This window comes from Mytilus californianus, unplaced genomic scaffold, assembly GCF_021869535.1.
Source record: "Mytilus californianus isolate M0D057914Y unplaced genomic scaffold, xbMytCali1.0.p SCAF_1, whole genome shotgun sequence".
Lineage (NCBI taxonomy): Eukaryota > Metazoa > Mollusca > Bivalvia > Mytilida > Mytilidae > Mytilus > Mytilus californianus.
In genome coordinates, this window is record NW_026262581.1 from 109437541 (window position 1) to 109463207 (window position 25667).

At 31.8% G+C, this 25667-nt stretch overlaps 2 protein-coding genes and 1 long non-coding RNA gene across 3 annotated transcripts; 2 read left to right on the forward strand and 1 right to left on the reverse strand.

Moving 5' to 3' along the window:
- Positions 1-12994: 12994 nt before the first annotated feature.
- LOC127730253 (uncharacterized) lies at positions 12995-16778 on the reverse strand. The gene is made up of 4 exons (XR_007995006.1): positions 16589-16778; positions 14995-15168; positions 13498-13566; positions 12995-13028 (listed from the first exon to the last, which is right to left on the reverse strand). It is a non-coding gene; the product is annotated as an uncharacterized LOC127730253 (long non-coding RNA).
- Positions 16779-19355: 2577 nt separating this feature from the next.
- LOC127738657 (uncharacterized) lies at positions 19356-21091 on the forward strand. Its single transcript, XM_052249985.1, has 2 exons — positions 19356-20355; positions 20555-21091. Exons 1-2 carry the CDS (start codon positions 19627-19629, stop codon positions 21089-21091), a joined length of 1266 nt encoding a protein of 421 aa, XP_052105945.1. The 5' UTR covers positions 19356-19626.
- LOC127730247 (uncharacterized) lies at positions 21033-24045 on the forward strand. Its single transcript, XM_052238551.1, has 2 exons — positions 21033-21099; positions 22797-24045. The coding sequence occupies exon 2, from the start codon at positions 22881-22883 to the stop codon at positions 23982-23984; it is 1104 nt and encodes a 367-aa protein (XP_052094511.1). The 5' UTR covers positions 21033-21099; positions 22797-22880; the 3' UTR covers positions 23985-24045.
- The last annotated feature ends 1622 nt before the right edge of the window (positions 24046-25667 follow it).

Sequence of the window (25667 nt, forward strand, 5' to 3'; positions counted from 1 at the left end):
AAATCCCCCCCCCCTCAATTATGTTTAGTTTTGAAAAAAATATATATACCATAAGGACTGTCCACTATGGATGCCTCTCTAAATAAAGATAAGAGAATCTTGGCATACATTAAATACAAATTTCTAAAAAAAAAAAATTATGAAGACTCCATACAAAAAAACTTTTGAAAGTGTCACACCAGTGATTCTTTTTGTATAATTCAGGTTAGTTCTAAATCTCATTTTTCATTGGGGATTTTCTTCATTGCATAGAGGATGCATTTATCATCTAGTTTAATATACCTCACAATGTGATTTTTAAATGTTGTAAATACAGAAAAACATACATAATGATTATGATATGCTAATACTTCATTATTGCAAATAATTTTACTTTAGATTATGATGAATATTTAAACTGGAATTAACTATTCACATGTTATGCTCATTGATTGTTGACATTATGTGTTGAAAGAAGTCAAAGGACTAAGAGTTACAAGACTGAAAGTCAAAAAGTCACAATTTATTAATTTACAATTATTTAAATGTATAAGATAAATTGCTTGTGCATTATTAATTTTTGAAAATGGTAAATTTGTTAATAATTTGTTTGGTCTATAAATTATAATAGATTAAAATGTCAATTGAATTAGTCTGCCTATTAAAAAAAAAATCACTCAAAACCACATAGTGACCTCTTGTTCTATATTTTTAGCTCACCTGGCCCAAAGGGCCAAGTGAGCTTTTCTCATCACTTGTCGTCCGTCGTCCGTTAACTTTTACAAAAATCTTCTCCTCTGAAACTACAGGGCCAATGTTAACCAAACTTGGCCACAATCATCATTGGGGTATCTAGTTTAAAAATTGTGTCCGACGACCCGGCCGGCCAACCAAGATGGCTGCCATGGCTAAAAATAGAACATAGGGGTAAAATGTAGATTTTGGCTTATATCTCTGAAACAAAAGCATTTAGAGCAAATCTGACATGGGTAAAAATGTTCATAAGGTCAAGATCTATCTGCCCTGAAATTTTCAGACAAATCAGACAACCCGTTGTTGGGTTGCTGCCCCTGAGTTGGTAATTTTAAGAAAATTTTGCAGTTTTTGGTGATTATCTTCAATATTATTATAGATATAGAGATAAACTGTAAACAGCAATAATGGTCAGCAAAGTAAGATCTACAAATAAGTTAAAATGACCAAAATTGTCAATTGACCCGTTAAGGAGTTATTGCCCTTTATAGTCAATTTTTTACGATTTTCGTAAATTTTTGTAATCTTTTACAAAAATCTTCTCCTCTGAAACTACTGGGCCAAATAGAATCAAACTTAGCCACAATCATCATTAGGGTATTCAGTTTAAAAAATGTGTCCGATGACCCTGACTGCCAACAAAGATGGCCGACATGGCAAAAATGGAACAAATGGGGTAAAATGCAAGTTTTGTCTATTATTCTGATAACCGTTATAAAAAGAGGAAATCTGAAGAGGGTAAAATTGTTCAGAATGTTGAGCTCTACCAATTATCCATATACGTCAAAACTGTAAGACAATTTCCTGTAGGAGTTATTGCCCTTAAATGACAAATTTTACCACTTTTTTTCGATTTTTGTCTATTATCATATCTTGAAAACTATAAAAGATAGAGAGAAACTGTAAATTGCAAAAATGATCAGAAGGACAAGTTCTTCAAATAAGTCTTATGGTTGAAATCATCAGTTGACTCCTTATTAGAGTTATTTCCCTTTGATGCCTTTTTTGCGTTTTTGTCTTATATCTTAAAACTTATAATAGATAGAAAGAAACTTAAATATACAAAAATGATCAGCAAGACAAAATCTACAATTAAGACAAATGGCAGAAATTGTCCAACGACTCCTTATTGGAGTTATTGCCCTTTAATTATGATTTTTATCATTTTTTTTGGCGTTTTTCCTTGTATGATATTAATTATAATAGATAGATAGAAACTTAAATAATCAAAAATGATAAGCAAGACGAGACCTACTAACAAGTCAAATTTTGCTGATATAATAAGTAGACTGTTACTCTTTATAGGAGTTTTTTTACCCTCTTTTGTGTTTAGAGCAAAAGCTAAATAAGATCATGAAGATAGAGAGAAACTAAACAGACTTCAATGATCAGCAATATAAGATACAAAAAAAACCAGAGATTTTTGTCATTAATTCTATTCTCGTCTACAATGTTGGAGAGTGTCCCCTGTTGAATATGCATATAGACCAAGGTGAGCGACACAGGCTCTTGAGAGCCTCTAGTTTAATTGGTTACTTTTTTGTCTATTTTGTTTTATACCATAATATTATGCATGATAAATATAAATTGTGCTTTATGCATGTCACTAATGTATAGATAATTTTCTTTAAATGTTGTGTAAACTTTATTTAGGTATTTATGGTAATGTATTTATTTACCTATATACAAATTTAGAAAAATTAAAAGTTTTATAATAAAGAACAAAACTAATTAAAACATTTTTTGATTGATTTTTTATCCAATATGTATATTAAAAGGAAAGCTGTTCCAATAATAGATATGGCATTTAAATATAACTTGCATCATATAGAAAATAAAACAGCAAAAGATAGAAAACAAGAGAGAAAATTGCTTCAACAGGGTTGTACTGTCATATTCAAAGTCACATTGCCTGTTTACAGAAGGAATGCAATATAAAGCCTGCATTGGACTTAGTATTGTAGCTAAGCATGTGTGAAATTATTTTTTATTAAATGATGACTGCTATTTTAACTAAGTAAAACTAGATCAGGATACAATCTGTGTGAATTATGTGGGTTTCTTAGAAAGGGTCTGCATGTATGCATGTATGTATTGTCTGTGATTCAGTATGTTATGTCTAGTTCCAAGATCTAGTCTGAATGTATTTTTCCAATATTCAAACATGCAGCATGTATGCTGTTTCTATGGTTTTTATATACAGTCTATGCAATATGTAATGGTTTTAAATGATGATACATGACTTTATCATGTTACAGGATCATTTTTCTGAAAACACCTTTCATTTCAGTTTTTGTCTATATAAAGCTTTATATTTCAAAAGTTAGAAGGCCTAGATACTGCAGATACCATATGTTACGAAATTTCCCTCTGTCAAATGTCCTCAGCTTCATTTTCATGGTTCAGCATCTGCTTAAAGAAAAACAATGTTTGTCATGTGAATTTCTTACATCTATGAGCAATAGGATAACTATATTTGGTATATGGGTTCCTTGCAATGTCTACATTTCAGTCAGACAGGATTCTTCTGACCTTGACCTCATTTTATGTTAAAGTTATGTGATTAGATCCATTTCTAAAATACTGGAAGCATTAGGTCAATTATAGGTTGTGTATGTAATGATTGTAAGGGGTACATGTCAGTCCGGCAGGTTTCATCTGACCTTGATCTTATTTTCATGATTCACTGGTCAGTGTTAAGTTTTTTGTGTTTTGGTCTTTTTTTCAAGTACTACATAAGCAATAGATCAACTATATTTGGTATATGGAATTATTGTAAGGTGTGCATGTGTGTCTGACAGGATTTATCTGAAATGTGAATTGTCTGTGATACTTGTAGTGAAACCTTAATCTATAAGACTCATAAAATCAATGGTCAGTAAAGCAGGTGAGACATTTCAGTGTGTGCACTCTTGTGTGTTTTTAGAAGTCAAATATGATGTTTTGCCTTTGAAATGTACTTTTACTGTACCTGTACAAGCAGAAAAACAAAGGCATTAGTCTAATTTAGTTAAATACAGATTATGAAAGATATAAGGCAAATGTACATGAAACAACCAGTAAAATATAGATAATGAAAGATATAAGGCATGTACACGAGACAATGAGTTATAAAATGTAGATGATAGAATATGTAAGGCAAATTGAAATAATTTACCCACAGCAAACCTTGGTATGCATTGTCTGATGTTCTTATATACATTCTGTAAGTATTGTCTGTGGTTCCTAAATACAGTCTGTAAGTAGTGTCTGTGGTACTTAGATACAGTCTGAAAGTATTGTCTGTGGTACTTAGATACAGTCTGAAAGAATTGTCTGTGGTTCCTAGATTCAGTCTGTAAGTATTGTCTGTGGTTCTTAGATAAAGTCAGTAAGTATTTTCTGTGGTTCCTAGATAAAGTCTGTAAGTATTGTCTGTGGTTTTAAGATACAGTCTGTTAGTATTGTCTGTGATACTTAGATACAGTCTGTAAGTATTGACTGAGGTTCTTGCATACAGTCGGTCATTATTGTCTGTGGTTCTTAGATACAGTCTGTAAGTATTGTCTGTGGTTCTTAGATACAGTCTGTAAGTATTATCTGTGGTTCTTAGATACAACCAGTAAGTATTGTCTGTGATTCCTAGATACAGTCTGTTTTTATTGTCTGTGGTTCTTAAAAAAAGTCTGTTAGTATTGTCTGAGGTACTTAGATACAGTCTGTAAGTATTGTCTTTGGTTCTTACATACAGTCTGTCGGTATTGTCTGTGGTTCTAAGATACAGTCTGTAAGTATTGTGTGTGGTTCTAAGATACAGTCTGTTAGTATTGTCTGTGGTACTTAGATACAGTCTGTAAGTATTGTCTGTGGTTCTTAGATACAGTCTGTAAGTATTGTGTGTGGTTCTAAGATACAGTCTGTTAGTATTGTCTGTGGTACTTTGATACAGTCTGTAAGTATTGTCTGTGGTTCTAAGATACAGTCTGTAAGTATTGTCTGTGGTTCTTACGTACAGTCTGTAAGTATTGTCAGTGGTTCTTAGATACAGTCTCATACAATATATATTACCAAAACAGGCGGACAAATATTTGAAACATGGTGATACGGATGCAGTGCTAACACATATAAAGGTATACAGGCGGACAATTGAGTGGCTGCACAGCGGTTGTACTTATTTAATGGCTACAACATTACCAAGCTGTAGACCAAATACAAAAGGATTTCGTCTCGTTGAAGCCGAGAAAAAAAACTCTGTCCAGTCAATTGGACAGACGGCTGAGTCCTGTGGTTATATGACCAACCTATTGTATTCACATTATTAATTTGTTCCCGTTCTGAGCATGAATGAAATAATTGCCAATGGACGTAAATTTAATAGTTTGTTGGACAGACGGAGTCTAGCGGTTACATTACATAACTATTGTGTTGATATGATCTCGTCCTGAACATGAATGATATATTTGTCGCTGGACGTAAAAAAACATCAATCAATCAATCTAGCGGTTACTTGACCGATGGCAACAATCTTAAAATTTTAAAAACTTTAACCACAGAGTGAATGTAACGTTTCCTGGCAGAAAAACTAAGTCCATTTATAAGTACAATACGGAAAAACAGGATTTTTTTTTTTAAATTTACTTCTGGATACTATCTTATGATCATAAACAAGCTTCTGTCCAAGTTTGGTAGAAATCTAGCCTGGATAGTTTAAGAAAGTTATTAAAATTTCAAAAACTTTAACCACAGAGTGAATATTTGTGGACGCCGCCGACGGAATGTAGGATCGCTATGTCTTGCTTTTTCGACAAAAGTCGAAGGCTCGACAAAAATGTGGTACAGTTCATGTAGCTGTCAGATTGACTTGTACACCTTACAATCATTCGATACACCAAAATATAGTGTTTCATCACAGGGGAGACAAAATAAAACAAATGCATTCAATCAGAACTATACAAGAAATATCAAATAAATATCTTCAAGCCTGATGAAAAAGTGTGGAAAACTGTTAACTTGATCTGATAGTCAGACAAACGGCGTGCAAACCTATAGTTCCCTTTGACTTCGTCAGTATCTTAGGTACTAATAACTTGCATATAATACTTGGTTCAAACTAGTAATAATGTTTTTTGGCACAAACTTTATTTCATACAATGTCATTTCAGTCAACATGAGTCACAAATATTACAATTTATAAATCAACTAGTTAATGTTCTTATTGCATCTATGCTAATAAGCAATGAAAGTTTGTGAGGGCTATTCCATTAAAATGTATGTGGGTTTTTGTTAAAACAATATTTTTTGCATAATTTGGCAAAATTTATGACTATTCTAAAAAAATTAACAGATTTGCCACCATAATTTGCTGAAATATTCATATATATCTATATATTTCAATTTAGACTTGTATATATATATATATATACAAAAAAAAGTTTCTTTTCAAGCGGTGTACAGAATTATATATTAAAAATTAAATACACAAAAAGAGTTTTAAAAGCAGCATTGTCTAGCGCTTTCATCCATCTTGGGACTTTTCAAGACTATGAACGTCGTTATGAACGTCGTTATGGGGAACACATTAGTATTATGACGTAATGTCATTGTTCATAACACATAAGTAGTATGACGCAACGTTATTGTTCATTTAACTACTAAGCATTAAGCATGGCGTCAAACACTTTTATGAATTTTCTTTCTAGTTCTTTACGGTATTCTTCTGTTGGTTCCGTACATTTGAAGAACGGGAAAAATTTGAATTTTCCTCCCGCACAAATGTCTAAATGTTCGCTCAACGGAATTTGTCTGTACTCGGGTTGCCGTATTTGCTGTTTATGGATCCTGACCCGTTCACACACACTATTTCCTGTTTGACCTATGTAGTTTTCTTTACAGTTGACACATGTTATACAATAGAGTAATTTTCTGATTTGCAAGTCATATTTGCGTTTACTGTAAATTTCTTACCGTTTTTGAAATATTTCGTACTGCCGATCTATATATATATATATATATAGTGTTCTTTACTTTTTATTAGGCCTATATTATTTATCAATTTTTGCTGATGTCCTAATACAAGTTAATAAATTTTTCTTAATACATCTATATATAAGTTTTTGGTAAAATCCAGTTATAAGAAGACATTTCTAAACTAGAGGCTCTAAAGAGCCTGTGTCGCTCACCTTGGTTTATGTGCATATTAAACAAAGGACACAGATGGATTCATGACAAAATTGTGTTTTGGTGATAGTGATGTGTTTGTAGATCTTGCTCCTTACTATTATCTCTATCTATAATGAACTTGGCCCGGTAGTTACAGTGGAAAATATTTTGTAAAAATTTACAAAAATTTACAAAATTTATGAAAATTGTAAAACATTGACTATAAAGGGCAATAACTCCTTAAGGGGTCAATTGACAATTTTGGTCATTTGACTTATTTGTAGATCTAACTTGGCTGTACATTATTGCTGTTTACAGTTTATCTCTATCTATAATAATATTCAAGATAATAACCAAAAGCTGCAAAATTTCCTTAAAATTACCAATTCAGGGGCAGCAACCCAACAACGGGTTGTCCGATTCATCTGAAAATTTCAGGGCAGATAGATCTTGACCTGATAAACAATTTTACTATATCAGATTTGCTCTAAATGCTTTGGTTTCAGAGATATGAGCCAAAAACTGCATTTTACCCTATGTACTATTTCTTAGCCATGTCGGCCATCTTGGTTCACGGGCGGGGTCATCGGACACATTTTTTAAACTAGATACCCTAATGATGATTGTGGACAAGTTTGGTTAAATTTGTCTTAGTAGTTTTAGAGAAGATTTTTGTAAAAGATTACAAAAATTTACGAAAAATGGTTAAAAATTGACTATAAAGGGCAATAACTCCTTAAGGAGTCAACTGACCATTTTGGTCAAGTTGACTTATTTGTAGATCTTACTTTGCTGAACATTATTGCTGTTACAGTTTATCTCTATCTATAATAATATTCAAGATAATAACCGAAAACGGCAAAATTTCCTTAAAATTACCAATTTAGGGGCAGCAACCCAACAACGGGTTGTCCGATTCATCTGAAAATTTCAGGGCAGATAGATCTTGACCTGATAAACAATTTTACTATGTCAGATTTGCTCTAAATGCTTTGGTTTCAGAGATATAAGCCAAAATCTACATTTTACCCCTATGTTCTATTTTTAGCCATGGCGGCCATCTTGGTTGGTTGTCCGGGTCACCGGACACATTTTTTAAACTAGATACCCCAATGATGATTGTGGCCAAGTTTGGTCAAATTTGGCCTAGTAGGTTCAGAGAAGATTTTTGTAAAAGTTAACGACGACGGACGCCAAGTGATGAGAAAAGCTCACTTGGCCCTTTGGGCCAGGTGAGCTAAAAATTATGATGCACAACAACTGTGGATAATAATAATAATAACCAAAATAAAAAATTATGTAGAGCATAAATTGACAACAACTCTGAAATATTTATGCTAATTTGCACTCAATACTGTTCATGAATCCATGATATGCTGGACACACTAATATGATGACCTAGCAATATGTTGACCACATTAAAATAATGAATGCAAAAAATTTACCACAGAATCAATACTAACATTACCTCAATTTGTGATGGAGTATGCACTGTAGGTGCCTTATTTTGAATTTGAAATTTTCGTGAAATGTATTTCAGACAAAAATAAATAGATTATCATAAATGGCAAAACATTTTGAATCCCACAGAATAAAAACAATTGATTTATTTTTAAAATTAGAAAATTGGTAAAAAAATCATCTAATGTGAATAGATATTTGTAATTAAAGTTTCCTCTAATGAACAAATTTTACCAGGTATATTTGTTTATATGGCAAAGATAACAATGATACCATTAGGCCAACTAAAATTAAATAGTAGATTTTCATCCAGATTTTTGAAAAAAATGGGGCGGGTGGACGGATTTTATTTTTTTTATTTTTAATTCCTCCTAAACCATTTTGAGACGTGTTGTTCATTTACACAATGTACAAGGGTAATAATAAGCTTATATCATGTTTATATAAGGAATTCTACATTTTATTTAAAATTCTTAAATCAATATTTCCGATTGGCAACCATTGTTCTACATGTAATTGCCGCTTTAGAAACCGATTGTCAGTAAATATCAAAAACGTGGAAAAATGTTCTCTTTTAGATTACATAGATCATTTTTTGCTTTCTAAGTTATGATTTATAGTGCCCATAAAATGAAGCATATGCATTGGTATGCAACACAAATATTATGAGTACAGAGTGAAATGAAAACTCAAACTGTGTTGAAAATTCTAGGGTTCATGCTTTTAAGATTCTTATGCAAGGTGCAAATATAATTACAATGTAAACCATGAACTGAACCAAAAAGAAAAAGTTGTTTTATAACTCTATTGAAGGGCTGAAACAACAGTCTTGGAGGTAAATCTAAGCCATGGCAGCTATAATACATTTTGTACGTTGGCCGACTCTTTGTACTCAATATACGGTCATAAATCGGACGGTTCGTGCTTCTGTTAATTTCTTTATTCCAGTCATGATTTTGTATCAATGTGTTCCATTATTTTTGCGCTTTGGATATCATTCAGTCTAAATTTCATTACACAATGTCATTGTATAAATAAAATAATTCACGGTTTTATATTCACTGAAATTTGTGACATACCGCGATTACGGTTCTTGGACATCGCCAATTACTCGTAACCCGAATAATTTATGTCCTTCTAGTAATCAATCTATATTCTCAAAAGATAATATTGTCATCATTGAGCAGAAGAATATGTCGACTTATATTACTCGAAGAAATACGAAAACCGAAATTTGAAAATGGAAAGTTTAAATGAAACGAAATTATCGGCGGTTACCGGTAACAGAAATGAACAAAATCCGGAAATCGTATATTTTTAAAAATTAAAAAAATCGGGGCGGGACGATTTCAGAGGGTCGGGCGGGATGAAAATCTATCAATTAATTTCAATTGGCCTTATTTGACTGCCAAAATTTGGTGGTCATATACAAAAGAAATATTAAAAGCATTTCAAATTTGAAATTCTTGTATCTGTATCTTTCCTCTATCAATTTTCTTCCAAAAATGACCTGAAAATAAAATCATTGTTTCATGGCTATTAATTATAATACTTTTAATAAATGAAATGCAAAACCACCTGTTAGTGCTAAAATTGAATTTTTCAATTTGAATTATCAACCTACTTAAATAAAGATTTTTTTCACATCTCCCCTCTGATTATAGAATCCATCTGCAAGAGATAGTTTAATTTGCAAAAACTAATCTATGAAGAGTATAAAAATAACGTTAGCTACAGATAGTAAAATGTATTTTGTTTCGATAATGAAAAATTTGATGTCATATCCAGAATGAGCAGGTAGGCATTTCAATGTGTTGTTTATCATTAACATCTACATCATTAGGTCTCTGGTGGAGAGTTGTCGCATTGGCAAACTTAATACCACATCTGATAACTAGCTGGGTTGGAGTAATATAGATAATTTATCACAGGTTTTTTTTGTGTTTATCAACTTGAAAAAGATAAAATTTGAAATCTACTTTTTTTATTCTAAAACATATAAGGGCTGTTCCAGAAAATACTATGTCCCCCGAAAAAACATATAAGGGCTGTTCCAGAAAATATTATGTCCCCCCACGGAAGGTTTTTTTTTAAACTTTTATGTGGGTGGTTGTATTTGAAATATTCAAATACCAAAATGCAAAGGAAGTGTTGTTCTAATTTATTTTTATTTCTGTGGGTGGTGGTGGTAAAAAAAAAATGCTGTCCGTGTTGTAATATGAAAAAAATAATTTGTTTTATTTTGTGAAAAAAAAATATAGTCTAACGTAAGAAAAGTTTCTCTTACAAGGGATAACAGATATGATATGCAATGCAACTAAAACACACTAGACCACAAGATATATTTACTTTGTTTGATATTTATAAAATTCATGATTTCCCTATCCCTATGAAATCAACAAAGAAACTAATAAAATGCTTCGCTTAATGCAGCCTGATACGACTGCAGAGGTAGAACCCTGAACAGTTGGGGCAAATTTGGACACAATATTCAAGCTTGATACTGTCTGAATTTGGATTCTGATCAAATTTTTTACATAATATAGGTTTCTGACACGAAACAAATGTTGTCAAAGATCTTAAAAATCAATTGCGCAATACTGCGCATTTAAAGATTTCTTCTTAAAAGTTTTACAAAAAATTTGAAATTAAAAAAAGTTTGAAAAAAAATATGAACCCCTTATAAAATTGGAAAAAAAATCATCCCAAATTTTTTGAAACCCCCCCTCCCCCCCTGGTGCAATTACCCCTAAACTCAAACCCAGCCTTCCCTTTGTAGAATGGAACCATGTAGGCAACTTTTAGAGAGATCCATATACTTAAACACAAATTATTGTCTGGAAACTAGAAAAAAAACCTTGTTTTTGGCCCCTTTTTTGCTCCTGAGTCCTGCATGTTTGGGGCAATTAATTACCCCCAAACTCAATCACAGCCTTCCCTTTGTTATATGGAACCTTGTGGTACAATGTCAGAGAAATCCATATGTAAGCCAAAAAATTGTCCCATGAAATTGTGTCTTCTTGAACTATATTTTACAGTTCATCTGTGAAATTTCGTTCACGGGACAGAATATCACATTTGTAAACTATAAAATAGTGTCTCCCTTAGTGAAAAATTGTCCCTAGTACTTGGACATAATTTCATAGATGTTTTATAAAAATATGTCACATGGGACAATTTTTCATAGTGTAGCTGTTTTTTTCTGTCCCTAAAGATTAGGGACATAATTTAGCAATCATTGAAATGTTTTAATCAATTAGTTAAATCATAATTGAAATTTAAATCAAGACAACACAGATGTGAACAAATATGGAAAGTGGTGAATATAAACAGCTATATGACTTTTTGTTTGGTGGTCAATACCCTCCAGAGTTTAATAATAATGAAAGAAGATCATTTAGAAGGAAGGCCAAGCCAAAGCAATTTGAAATTAAAAACAATGAAATGTTTTATATACATGCCTCCAAGACCCAAACGTATGCGCAAGAAGAAACGACAATCGAGTATTTATGAATATTATTCATGATATTATTGATCTTGTTAAATACTGTATATTTAAAAACAAATGTCGATTTAGTCTTATTATTTATTGTAAATTAAATTGTTTGGTATTAGACAAGACTTTTATGCAATTTGGACATGATTTCACTATGAAAAAATATCCAACAAAGGTTAAAATAGAATATCTTTTCAAGGGACACTTTTACACAGAAGTGGACAATATTTTATAATAAAATTCTGTCCTGGACAAAATTTCACAGGTCATATCCGTGAAATTTTGTCCATGGGACATAATTTCATGGGGGATACTATTTAATCCTACACATACACTTACACACAAGTTATTGTCCAGAAACTAAAAAAATGCTTGTTTTTGGCCCCTAAATCCTAAACTGTTGGTACCATTACCCCAAAAATCCCATTCTTCCTTTTGTGGTATTGAACCTTCTTGTAAAATTTCATAGAGATCAATTGACTTTAACTAAATTTATTGTCCAGAAACCAAATGTGTCATCGGACAACGATGACAACGACAGCATCATAGCATTATACGAACCCAAAAATTTTTTTGCAGTCATATAAAAAAACATGAGGTTGTCAGGTGTAGGGCCTGTCTCGCATATTTTAGTGATGCACATAAACAAATACTTAATTCTGTCCCAAACAAAAGAGAAACATTTAATACAGTTTCAGGTTTCATAAATTTTGACACCAGAAACTAGACCATTTTTGATATTTAAGTGCTCACAAGTTAAACCAAGTTAAATTATGTCTACATCTATACAATTGTCATATGTGGAGCAGGATCTGCCTACCCTTCCAGATCATCTGAGAACACTCCCAGTTTTTGGTGGGGTCCGTGTTGCTCAGTCTTTTTAATGTTATATGTTTTGTGCACTATTGGTTGTCTGTTGGTCTTTTGAATGTTCATTTGGTATCGTTCTCTTATTATAGCTTTTGATATATTAAGGAAAAAATGCAATATAAAGAGAAAAATAAAAAGAAATAATTGTGGATTTCTTGAATTAAATAAGTCAGTTTCCTGATAAATGGAAAACTCTATGCAAGAACTCAATAGAAGGTAAGCCAAAGGAGAGATTTTTTGTTACACATTGTTAATATTCCTTGGTTCAGTGCTCACAAGTTAAACCAAATTAAAATCTGTATGTGCTTGTCCAAAATCTGGAACCAGGAGCCTGAAATTCAGTGGTAAGTTTCCATATTAATTGTTTTTCATTTTATTTTGTCATAAATCTGGTCGTAATTCTTTTTAATTTGTCATGTTCAGATCTTTAATACTCATTGTGGAAGGCATTATATATTGTCCCTTATATCCACATCATTTGTGGATAGCTGTCATATTGGTAATCATACCACATCTCCATCTTTTTACATTCAACACTCACTTAATTAAGTTAAAACAACATTTGTAACTAAGGAAAGAGAAAATTAAGATATAAATAAACAGAATAAACTTGGGTAATTTACAAATCTATTATTTTCCTTTGTAATACTGTAAAACATCATATATAATATCATCTTATTCACCGACATCAACAATGTCAATATCAAGTGGAAATGAAGTATTAATGCTTGACATTTACTGAAGCAATCCTCTTTACCACAGGAATTTTATACAATGCTGGTAATGTAAATTATACTGACCATTTGTTTTCAATTTCCAGTATCAGAAGAACTTCCAGTAGGTTTTTCAATGACCCAGCAAGGATTCACCTGAAAGAAGTAGACATTTTTTAATATAATTTTGACAGATTGGGGAAAAAGCATGTTCCACAGTATAACTGTGAATAATGACAATCTATTCCTGGCATATCAATACAAATAATGACCTTCTACAGTTCACATTTAAAAAAAAATAACTGGTATGCATAGGACGTTACATTTAAATGAATATTTTTTGTGATGTTTATTTTTTAATTTATAATTGTGAAAATTGTGATGGGTATATATAGGTTGAGCATAAAATATTGACAAGTTATTTTAATCACAGCTTTTTTATATACGGTCTGTCCATCAAGCCATAACATAAAATGGGAAATCATAGTTACATTCTTCAATGAGATGCAGGTCAAAACAAATTGTGTTTCAGAGAGAGGATATATCAAGTTGTCCAGAAAAACAGAATATAGTTTGATCAATATGGTAATTGGCATTTGTAGCATATTAGGTTTTGATTGCAGCGCCAGATCATTGGTACTATTTAAAATCTTATAACTACTACTAGGTTGATATATCTGTAAGTGAAATGCAAGTATCACAAGCCACTAGTTGCCAGTACTAAGCTTAAGGGCACGCTAAAACGGTTATTGATTGATTGATTTTTTTATCTAATAAAACTTTAAAATCATTTAAATTAATGAATACATGTACATGTTTTAACTCTTTAAGTATACTAAATACCAATCAATATTTACCCTTAATTTAAACTTTTGTGAAATATATAGAATATATATCTACAAAGCAAAATGTAAATTAGTTTGAGATAACTATGTATTCACTATTTCTGGTAACACTATCAAACTTTCAAGCAACATTTAGATATAGTCGCTGTCCCCATCAACAGATCAACCTAGCTAGCAGCAGACTAATTCTCGAATACAACACGTTTACACAGAGAAATTAACAGAAATCGATTTTACTTATTTCTACATCAGCCATATTGGGATAGTGGTAACTGCAGTTACCATGATCAGTTTAACACCAGTGATCTTTCTTTTTTTTTTCAATCAAAATCAGCAGCTATTATCATTGAAATATTCTGCAGTTACAATTATCTTTCAAGTGATTTGTCCACAAGTTGCCATTATCTTTTTATTTAAGTTACGATTATCTTCCTAAAATATTTGATGGATATTATTTCGGTAACGAGGCCATACATGATATTTATAACACACATACACAACAAAACAGTACAGATCAACCTGGCGGCTGAGTAGTTCTTGAAAACAACACATTTAAACGGAAAATTAGCAGAAATCGATTTTACTTATTTCTACCTCCGCCATATTGGGATCATGGTAACTGCAGAAATATAAAGTTCATCATTAGTAAGATGAAATCATCTCTTTAGTCTTTAAAGTTTTCTTTACCGACCCTCATTGTCTATTTCTAGATATCAGTTAATATATGAGGCAGATTTACCTGTATCTGTTGTATCCTTTATTTCAAGTTCAATGGGATACATGCGTTCAACAAAGTCACCATACTTTGAATTATTCAATAAAAGGAAATCATCTTTATAGCAAGTTAAGGAGATCGATCGAATGCAATCTTCTTTTCAATTCCTCCTTAGAAGCTCCTGTACATACATGAAGTCTGCCTCAAAAGAAAAAAAGAACAAATATGAGTACAAATGTATATGTTGATCATATGTTAAATTGTTTTCCTAGCCAAGAAATTTAGAAACGATCCAGGTAAACTTATAGATCCTTTAAATAAACTTATTCGAAAAGGTTACCAAAGTCAACAATGTAATTAGATCTTTGAATATTGCTTTTATTGGTATTAATATTGATTATGCTATCAGTAAATTAAAATCAAACCAAATATCATAGTTATATACATTATGCACATTCATGGGTCTACAATCTGTCAATACCTGTATCTTGGCATTGCACAAGGTCATGTTTTTCTCGGACTGTTTATGATGCCTTTTCACTAAATCCATTGGATGTTGCATGTGTATTAATTGATAATTTAATTAGTCTTAGATGCATGATTTTTTTTATTAGTTCTTATTGGCTTTGAACTACATGAACTAGCTGTCAGTAACTGCGAGTACTCTCAGATCTATACTTAGTGTATGTTAAGTCAGGATCCTGTTATTGACAGTGGTTAATAAATTGTCACTTGTTGCTGTGTAACATACAGTGTTCTCCTTTTTTCACTAAGGTAAGGTGGGTGTTTTAAAAAAACCACTTGCAACCGGGTGTTGTTTTTTTTTTAAAACATTTCCAACCAGGTTTTTTTACTGTTGGTGGGGGTCATAAAAAGAAGGATTAGTATTGTATTCATATTTAATTTGACGATCGGCCATTATTGTCTATGAAAACAAATCAGCGAGGCGCGATTAGTATTTAAATTTTTACGGTGCTGAACTGAAAAAAAATCCAGAATTTGAAAAAAAAGCCGACCACCTCCTAAAATGGAAAGGTGGTCGGCACAAAACTCTGACATATTTGTTTTTCGTTCATTAATTACTTTAGGCCGTTAGTTTTCTAGTTGTTGTTCTTAGGATGTACAAGTACTCATCCATGTCCAATTTGTGTTTTCGTTACATGTATTAATTTCTATTCGTATATCCATGAGATGAGTTAAGCCTTTTTCAACTGATTTTTATAGTTTGTTGTTATGATGTACTGTTACACCACTGTTCCTGGTTAGGGGAAGGGTTGGCGTCTTCAAACTAGTTTAACCCTGCACATTTGTATGTGCCTGTCCCATGTCAGGAACGTGGAATTCAGTAGTTGTTGTTTGTTGCTGAGTAATACATATTATTTTTTACATAAATTAGGCCATTAGTTTTCTCGTTTGAATTGTTTTACATTTTTTATTTTGGGGCTTTTTATAGGTGACTATGTCATGTATGTGGTGTTGGTTTTGCTCTTTGTTGAAGGGGTATGCTGACCTATAGTTGTGAATTTCTGTGTCATTTGAAGACCGACAATATTTTCTTTAAAGATTTGCTTATCTTTATTTCAAATTATTTGAATAATTTCTGTGCAATGTGGTTTACCCTAAAAACATCTTCTCATATGTGAACTGTTGGTGTCCAATTGTTATTCTTTGTCATATTGTCTGGGAATTGGTCATACCGTATCACTGCTGGATGGGATGGTATCTTGCTCTTTACTTCATCAAAAACTTTAAGGGCATCTGTACCTGAAAATAAGGATTTATTCATGTATGTGAATAATTAGCTAACTTAGAATAGTTTAGAGGGATTTTTTCCCCACAAAAAAAATGACATCATTACAATATTATCTTTGAAAAAAGCAATACTACTGGAATTTATTCAAGAACTAATTATATGAAACATTTATTGACATTCAATTGGCTCCATCTTATGGAGTAACGTTTATACATATCTGAACTTGTTCGATTCGCTCGTGTATGTATTCACAACATATTTGATTTTAATGGCAGAAATCTCTGTATTACTGAAAATTATTACATCAAAGTTTTTGATATCACAAACTAGTCAAAACATTTACAAAATATTATAATCGGTACAAGGACATCATTCATACATGTAAATAAAGATCAACATGTAGACATCTTATACGTTCAGGTATTTCACTTTGATGTGCAATTAAATTTCACATCAAATATTTTATGGTAATATTCTATACAAAGCACAACAATATGTTAGCACAACAATATGTTGTCAGTCACCTCAGTAAACCTCATGCAGTTTATAAAAGTTTAATCTGACTTATTAAGAAGAGATATATAGTAACGATACTGTTTTTGGGTAATTAAAGATGGCATATTTTGGAATTAATATTGATTCATTCATACGTAGGGTCGTTAAATCAGATGTAAACACATTTATTCTAAAACTAATTATTGGCAAGATACAGGATTTTCTCGCTGCATTGAAGACCCATTGGTGGCCTTCGGCTGTTGTCTGCTCTTTGGTCGGGTTGTTGTCTCTTTGACATATTCCCCATTTTCATTCTCAATTTTATGTTCTTCTCATATATTTAACGATGGTATGATACTACACCCTAAACAGGAGGGATTGTGCTTGATTTTCATATGATGATTGAAGACATAATCTGTCAATCAGTTTAGTTCAAGTCTCACTCACTGGAACTGGCAAAAAATTGTCAGTAATTGATAGTAGAACTTTGTAAATTTATGTTTCTTCATTGACAATGTACCTATTCTGACATGTGACTAGGACTTGTGCGTAGTGCTGTGTGTTTGTTTATTCTACATTGGCTAGAGATGAAGACCTATTTGTAGCCTTTGGATTATTTCTGCTCTTTGGTGGGGTTTTTGTCTCTTTGACACATTCCCTATTTCAATTCTCAAATGATTCTCAATTTTAGAATGTGTGTTCTTTTGAATTTAAATTTAATGTATGCTGCAAAAGAGGGACGAAAGATAACAGAGGGACAGTCAAACTCATAGATCGAAAACAAACTGACAACGCCATGGCCAAAAATAAAAAGACAAACAGACAAATAATAGTGCAGATGACACAACATAGAAAACTTAAGACTAAGCAACACGAACTCCACCAAAAACTGGGGGTGATCTCAGGTGCTCCGAAAGGGTAAGCAGATCCTGCTCCACATGTGGCACTCGTCGTGTTGCTTATGTTATTACAAATCCGGTAAATAGTCTAATTCGGTAAGTCACATTCGTGAAAAGGGAAGGGTATTGTTGTTACGACATAAGGAATATGCAACTGAGTCTCCAATAAGAGTAGTATAAATTTTCAATGTTCATTAGAAAGCCAGAAAAAGTTAATACAACTAAAGTACAAAATCAGGTGATGTTGAATACGCTAAAATAAAAGTTTAACATATTCAATAACTGCTAATATCTGTATCTTGGTTGCTGTACGTTTCAAGTTTTCTTTCCTTGTTGAGAATTGCCAAAAACTGCAGTCTATGCACTGAGCTTCAACAAAGAAAATATAAACAAACCATTAGCAATCAATCTTTTCACACAATATGTAATTATTATATTACCTATACTATTATTATTATATGGCAACTTTTTGAATTTTTTCCCCATATTTTCAAATTGTATTTATAACCACACACAAAACACTCAAGCAACACACAAAAAAACCAAGGGGCGGTTAAAAGTAAAACCTACAGTTGTAACAGTGGTTTGATTCCGCCAGTGTACTTTATCTGTAGGATGAAAATCCCTAGTGTTTATTATCCAGCAACAAAAATTCACTAGGGTTTTTTATCCGGGTCAGTGTAAAATATCCACCACTCTTGATAAGATTCTATAGAGAGTTTTTTGAAGGGGAAGTGTATAAAAAATGGGGCTTGGTATTTTTGGGGGGTATTTGAATTAACTATTTAACTTGCATAGCTGATTTATGTAAAAAATGGACAAAGTGAACTTAAGTGTTTTTCATCCATTGAATGTTCACATAAATGTTTTGAACTAAGAATGATTACACTAGTGATTTTGAACCAGGAATTATTTATTTATACACTAGTGATTTTGTACCTGGAATGAAACTGGGAGTTATTACACTAGTACATTGTCTTTAAGATTCATATACAGTGATGAACTATTTTAGCACTCACTTTGAACACATGATATATGTAACACGTACAATATAATGATTTATTTACAAATTAAATTTTGATAATTTTTCTAATGAAAACCATCAATTAAATCATTTATATATATGCTTATAAGTTGTCACTAATTGTATTATTCATATATACTGGATTGCCAAAGATTTTCTGTGCATTTGCGTTTTGGTAGACTTCGATATAAAATCATATTTTATTAAACTGGTGATATAGACGATTTCCCATGAGAGGACAGCCAGGTGGCGCTGTCCAAGGTCATTACAGTCACGTTGTTGTCCGAGGTCGTACGTGCATTTTAATGAGCTTGATAAGTTTTTCGACATTTTTATCTGTTGTATTATTTTGTTGAATTTTTTGTATTTTCTCTTTATTGATTAACTTTTTTGATTGATGGATATTCCGTAATTTTTGTGTGATGGCTTAAAAATCGTGTGGATTTATTGGATTAACACTGCTATTGACCAAAGTGGTCAACAAAATGGCGGAAAATAATATTGATCAATCGACGTCCGAAAGGAACAATTTTGCCGAAATGGTGAAACGTCGTACAAAAGAAATTTATAAAATTAAATCAGGAAAGGTTTCAGAAACGATGGGAAACCACGATACTGATATTAACACTAGAAGTGTAATGAATAGAAGTTCAGATGCAATGCGCACGTCCGCGGGAAGTGGTATACTGCGCATGTCCGGGAACCCGGAAAGTGAAAGTGAAACTAACGGGACTGAAAATAATAACAGTCCAACAATAAAAGACATGATGGACAAGTTTTCTAGCATGGAAAAATCTCAAACAGAGATTATGGCTAATTTAGCCGTGAACATTCTGCAATTGCAAGACAAAGTCAGTGGCAAAGAGTTGAATAAAGCAAAAACTCATCCACAAAAAGAGTCCGATAGGACAGTAACTGTCAGTGCTAGTGACATTCCTGAATTATCAGACATATCAGATGACGATATGGAGTCTGAGGAGGAACAAGATGACCAAGATTTTGGTTGTTCTTTAGACCAAATGCTAGATGAGGTAGACGAAGACTTCTTTCTAGAGTTAGAGAAAGAATATGAAGAGGACAAAAAGTTTGGTCCTGAGATTGACAGTGCTATGGCAAAACTTGCTGAAACAGCTATTGAGAAACCGTTAAAAGACGAGGAGTATCAAAAGTTAACAGACAAATATTTGGTGCCATTAAATTGTAAAAAGATAAAGGTATATTTTAAAATTATATATTATATTGCTGTAGATATAAGTATAAGTTAAGATCAAGCAAAATATAGCAAAAAAGTATATCTATATATGGAACGATAATGGTTTTGAGACTGAAGTTCGTTTTTAATCAACGGTAATATTAATTCTATTATCATGATTAAATGGTCAAGCATTTATGAATGCTCAATTGATTTTTTAGGTACCTCTGGTAAACAGAGAATTATGGAAGGTGTTAAAAACCAAGCGAGAAGGAGATGTGGCGATGCAAACGGTGACTCAGACATGTAGTTCAGCATTAGTCATGGTACTCAAGGCTTTGAACATTATTAAGACCAAAGGGGACATGAGTGAAACGAAACCCATATTCAAAGATTTGTTTAAAGTTCTAACTCATGGGATTTGTACGGCAAACAGGAAAAGAAAGCAGATGATAAGGCCTATAGTCCCAGGGAAATACAGGAAATTGTGTGAAGTAGACACACCTGTTACAGAATTTTTATTCGGTGACAACCTGGATGAAAAAGTAGACAAACTGGACAAAGATGACAAAAGGTCAGACAAGTTATCTATGGAATCAGGAGGTGTTTTTTTAGGAAAAAGAAAGCACAATTGGTCAATGGACAGTCATTGGGGTCCGGCAAAAGACAAAAACTGGCCAATAGACAAATTTTGGCCAAAGGACAAATTCTGGGCAAAAAACAAAAAGAAACTAAAGAAACCAAAGACAATGCATTAAATGCATCTGTAAGTACTTGTATGTTCAAGTTATACAATACTCCAGATAATTTTATTGGAGGACAGATTTCAGTATTTATTCACAACTCGGATTTACTAACTTTGGATAAATGGATAAGAAATGTTTTAACTGGTTATACTATTGAATTAGACAATATACCATTCCAAATAACTATTCCTAAAACAATTGAATTTAATGAACACGAAAGTAATTTAATTCAGAAAGAAATTGAAAAGTTTTTAAGGAAAGAAATTATTGAAAAAAGTGTCAAATACATGTAATGATACTCATGGATATTATTCTAACATTTTCATTAGACCAAAAAAGGACGGTAGTGTTAGAGTAATTTTAAATCTCAAATCATTCAATGATAATGTTGTCAAAAAACATTTCAAAATTGAAACTTTGCACACTGCTATTAACAACATTAAACTAAACCAATATATGGCTTCAGTTGACTTGAAAGATGCGTATTATAGTGTGCCGATACAAGAAAGTGATAACAAATATTTAAGATTTAGATGGAAAAATGATCACTACCAATTCAAAGTACTTCCACAAGGGTTATCGAGCAGCCCAAGGGTTTTTACCAAATTGTTAAAACCTGTTTATAGAAAATTACGTGAAATGGGACACGTCAATGTGCCTTATATTGATGACAGTTTGTTATTGGGTGATACATATCATGAGTGTTTGAAAAATATTGAAGATACTGTTACTTTACAAGATGGATTAGGATTCACAATTCATCCTGAAAAATCAGTATTTTTACCTACTCAAGAAATTGTTTTTCTGGGGTTCATTATAAACACATTAAATATGACTTTACAGTTAACTTCTGAAAGGAAAAAGAGTTTAATAGAACAATGTAAACTGCTTCTCTATCAAAAGAAAGTAACAATCAGAGATTTAGCACGAGTAATAGGAAAAATGGTAGCTAGTGAACCAGGAGTGAAATATGCTCCTTTGTATTTCAAGGATTTAGAACATTTTAAAGATAAGTCCTTGAAAGGTAATCAAGGCAATTTTGATGCGATTATTGAGTTGGATATTAGAAGTAAGGAATTACTTCATTGGTGGATTGATAATATTATGTTCAGCTACAAGTCAATGACTATTTCACAACCTTCAGTTATTTTTTATAGTGATGCTAGTAAGACTGGATGGGGTGGTTTTAATAAAACCTACCAATTGACTAATAATGGGTTTTGGACTGATGATGAAATATTGGAACATATCAATTTTTTAGAATTGAAAGCAGCTTTATTAACATTGCAATCATTAAGACATATGTTTCATGATACACATATACGTTTGTATGTTGATAACACAGTGGCAGTATCTTATATACACAATTTTGGGGGACGTATACCTTCTTTACATAAACTTACTAAAGAGATTTGGCACTGGTGCGTTGATAGGAATATTTGGCTAAGCGTTGCACATATTCCAGGGAAAGACAATGTAACAGCTGACAAATTGTCTAGAAAACTTAATGAGGATATGGAATGGATGTTAAAACCAGAGGTTTTTGAGATAGTTGAACAAGTGTTTGGCAAAATAACAGTTGACTTGTTTGCATCTGGCATTAATAAACAAAAACAACGGTATGTGTCTTTTTGCCAGATTTAAATGCAATGGCTATTGATGCTTTTACTTTTTCATGGACGAGTTCTGATGTTTTTTATATTTTTCCTCCTTTCAGTCTTCTGGGAAAAGTGCTGCAAAAGTTAATTACAGACAAAGTCAACAAAGCATTGATTGTAGCACCAATTTGGACAACTCAAGTATGGTTTCCAATTCTTCTACAACAGACTTGTCAACAACCATACTTACTACCACAAAAAAGTTTAGTACTTCCAGGAAATCTACAAAAACTACATCCAGTGAAAAATCTTCAACTTGGGATTTTTTGTGTGTCAGGGAACATCTCAAAAGTAAAGGAGTTTCAAGCAATGTTGCCGACATCATTCTACAATCATGGAGATTTAGTACATCACAACAATATAAATCATATCTCAAGAAATGGAAATTATTTTCAAGTGAAAGGGAAATCAATTTGTTTGATCCCCCTACCGAAGTATTACTTGAGTTCTTAAATTCCTTATTTGAACACAATGTAGGTTACAGTGGTATAAACACTGCTAAATCAGCTATTTCAACATTGTGTAGTTTAGTTAGTGATAGAAATATTGGTAAAGAAACTTTAGTTAAAAGGTTTATGAAAGGTGTTTTCACTAAAAAACCTAGTTTACCAAAATATAGTAAAATTTGGGATGTTAACAAAGTATTAACATATTTTGATAAAATACCGGACAATGAACAGTTGTCTTTATTAGAGTTATCACAAAAACTAGCTATGTTGTTTATGTTATTGAGTGGACAAAGATGTCAAACTGTATATAAATTAGAATTAGATAATGTTCAAATTGAAGGAAACACAATGGTTGCTTATGTTAGTGAATTGTTAAAACAAACTAAACCTGGAGTACATATGAAACCTTTAGTATTTGATAGATATATTATCAATGAAAAATTGTGTATTTTGAGAACTTATGAGGTGTATGTAAGAAAAACAGAAACTCTTCGGAACAAAGAACAAAAAGTGTTTATTTCTACTGTTAAACCTTACAAACCTGTCACCAAAAGTACTATTGCTAGATGGGTAAAAATTATAATGAAAAGTTCTGGAATAAACATTGAATGTTTTGGTCCACATAGCTGTCGTTCAGCATCAACCTTAGCTGCATTAGGTCAAGGACTTAAATTAGACACTATTATGAAAAGTGCAGGGTGGAAATCAGCAAAAACTTTTCAAAATTTTTATAATAAAACAATTATTACTGACAATGAAAGTAATTTAGCTCAAAAGATTTTACCATCAAGTAGCTAAATGTAAAATGTTTTGTTTTTATGATATATGTTATGATCATGATGATGGACATTAATGTACAAATGTATATATGTTATTAAAAGATACAATTACTTGAAATATTTGGTAATAACATGGTCTAAAGAAGGTTTTTCAACAATTCAACGTGGATTGATGATCTAGTTGTGCTCTAAAATCTCATGGGAAATCATCTATATCACCAGTTTAATAAAATGTTTCAATTAATCGAAACATTTGAAGATTAATTATAATTTTATTAAACTGGTGATATAGATTTCACATGCCCACCACTTGGGAATTTCTTGTGAAATTGTACCCACCCTAAAATACAACTAGATCCTCAAGCTCTGAAGTATGACCTTGGACAGCGCCACCTGGCTGTCCTCTCATGTGAAATCTATATCACCAGTTTAATAAAATTATAATTAATCTTCAAATGTTTCGATTAATTGAAACATCTTCAATGTCAATATCTATTTACTATGAAACTGGTTCCTTGAAAACTACCCAAGTCAAACTGAACTGCTATCATTAGCAGTTTATTAGCTGTTATTTGCCAGTTCTTCATATTTTTAGCAGTCTTTCAGCTGTTCATAGCATTCCATCTACTAGCAGTTTGAGAAACTGCCTTATTTCACCATTTCTTAGCATTCCTCTTAGCATTCATCTTAGCAGTCTGGATGTACCTTCTAAACTGTTGTCAATTTGTCAATTGGACAACAGTTATGACAGCAGTTCAATAGCAGTTTGATAGCAGTTTTGGTTTTAATCTTTGTTATAAAAATGCTTGGATCTGGCTGTGTTTTCAGCTTGATAGTAAACATTTATTTGAAGGTTATTTGATCATTTTCAAATGTGCATTTTGGCTCCAAGCTGTGTGTAAATACTTGCTAGTGAAAAACTGTATTTTTGTCAATTATGAAGTTTAATTTGGGCTAAATGGAATAATTTCTCACACCTGCAGTACAGTAAGTTGAAGTTACTGATTATGCATGTGTATTTTCTAACATAACTTTGTAGGGAAAAACAGAAATAATACGGAAAGCCCCAAAAAAGGGGGGATAGTTGTTTATTCAAATAGAATATCTGATGATGATAGGATTGTAATAAAATACTAGCATATACTAACAGTGCAAGATATTATTTGAAAATAAAAATATGAATATTTTAATATAATTTTGTAAAAAAAACAAAAATAAATCAAAGAGTTGAAAAAGGGGGAGGGAATATTAGGGAAACCTAGGTCACATATAGCTGATTGTTTAATATTGACCAAACAATCCATTTAATTAAATTAATATATGTTACTTAAATTTTTTTCAGAAAGTGGAAACATAATATATTACATGTATTAAGAATTATTTTGTTTAATTCCAAAAGAGAAAGAGGAGATAACTGTTTTCTTTTGGTCCACACAAAATATATATAGTAGAAGAGAAATTAGTAGTACATTTGGTAATTAAATAATAATAAAAATAAAATAACTTTTAATCTGAAAATCACTTAGTCAAGGTATTAAATAGTCTCTTAAGTAACCACTCCTATTGAATAAGTTGCTTTTTATAAGCACTGATATTTAAAGTGCATTATAATTCTTAACTGTTCCTATTATTCTGCCACTGACATAATTAATAAGGGGTATAAGGCCAGGTACAGTACTCACAAAGCATGTTTACACCCCTT

What these genes read in the sequence shown, in the direction of transcription:
- LOC127738657 (XM_052249985.1), top strand. Translation starts at nt 19,627, where the DNA reads ATGGCGGAAAATAATATTGATCAATCGACGTCCGAAAGGAACAATTTT. An exon ending in TAAATTGTAAAAAGATAAAG is followed by an intron (nt 20,356 to 20,554) that starts GTATATTTTAAA and finishes TTGATTTTTTAG; the next exon opens with GTACCTCTGGTAAACAGAGA.
- LOC127730247 (XM_052238551.1), top strand. Translation starts at nt 22,881, where the DNA reads ATGGTTTCCAATTCTTCTACAACAGACTTGTCAACAACCATACTTACT.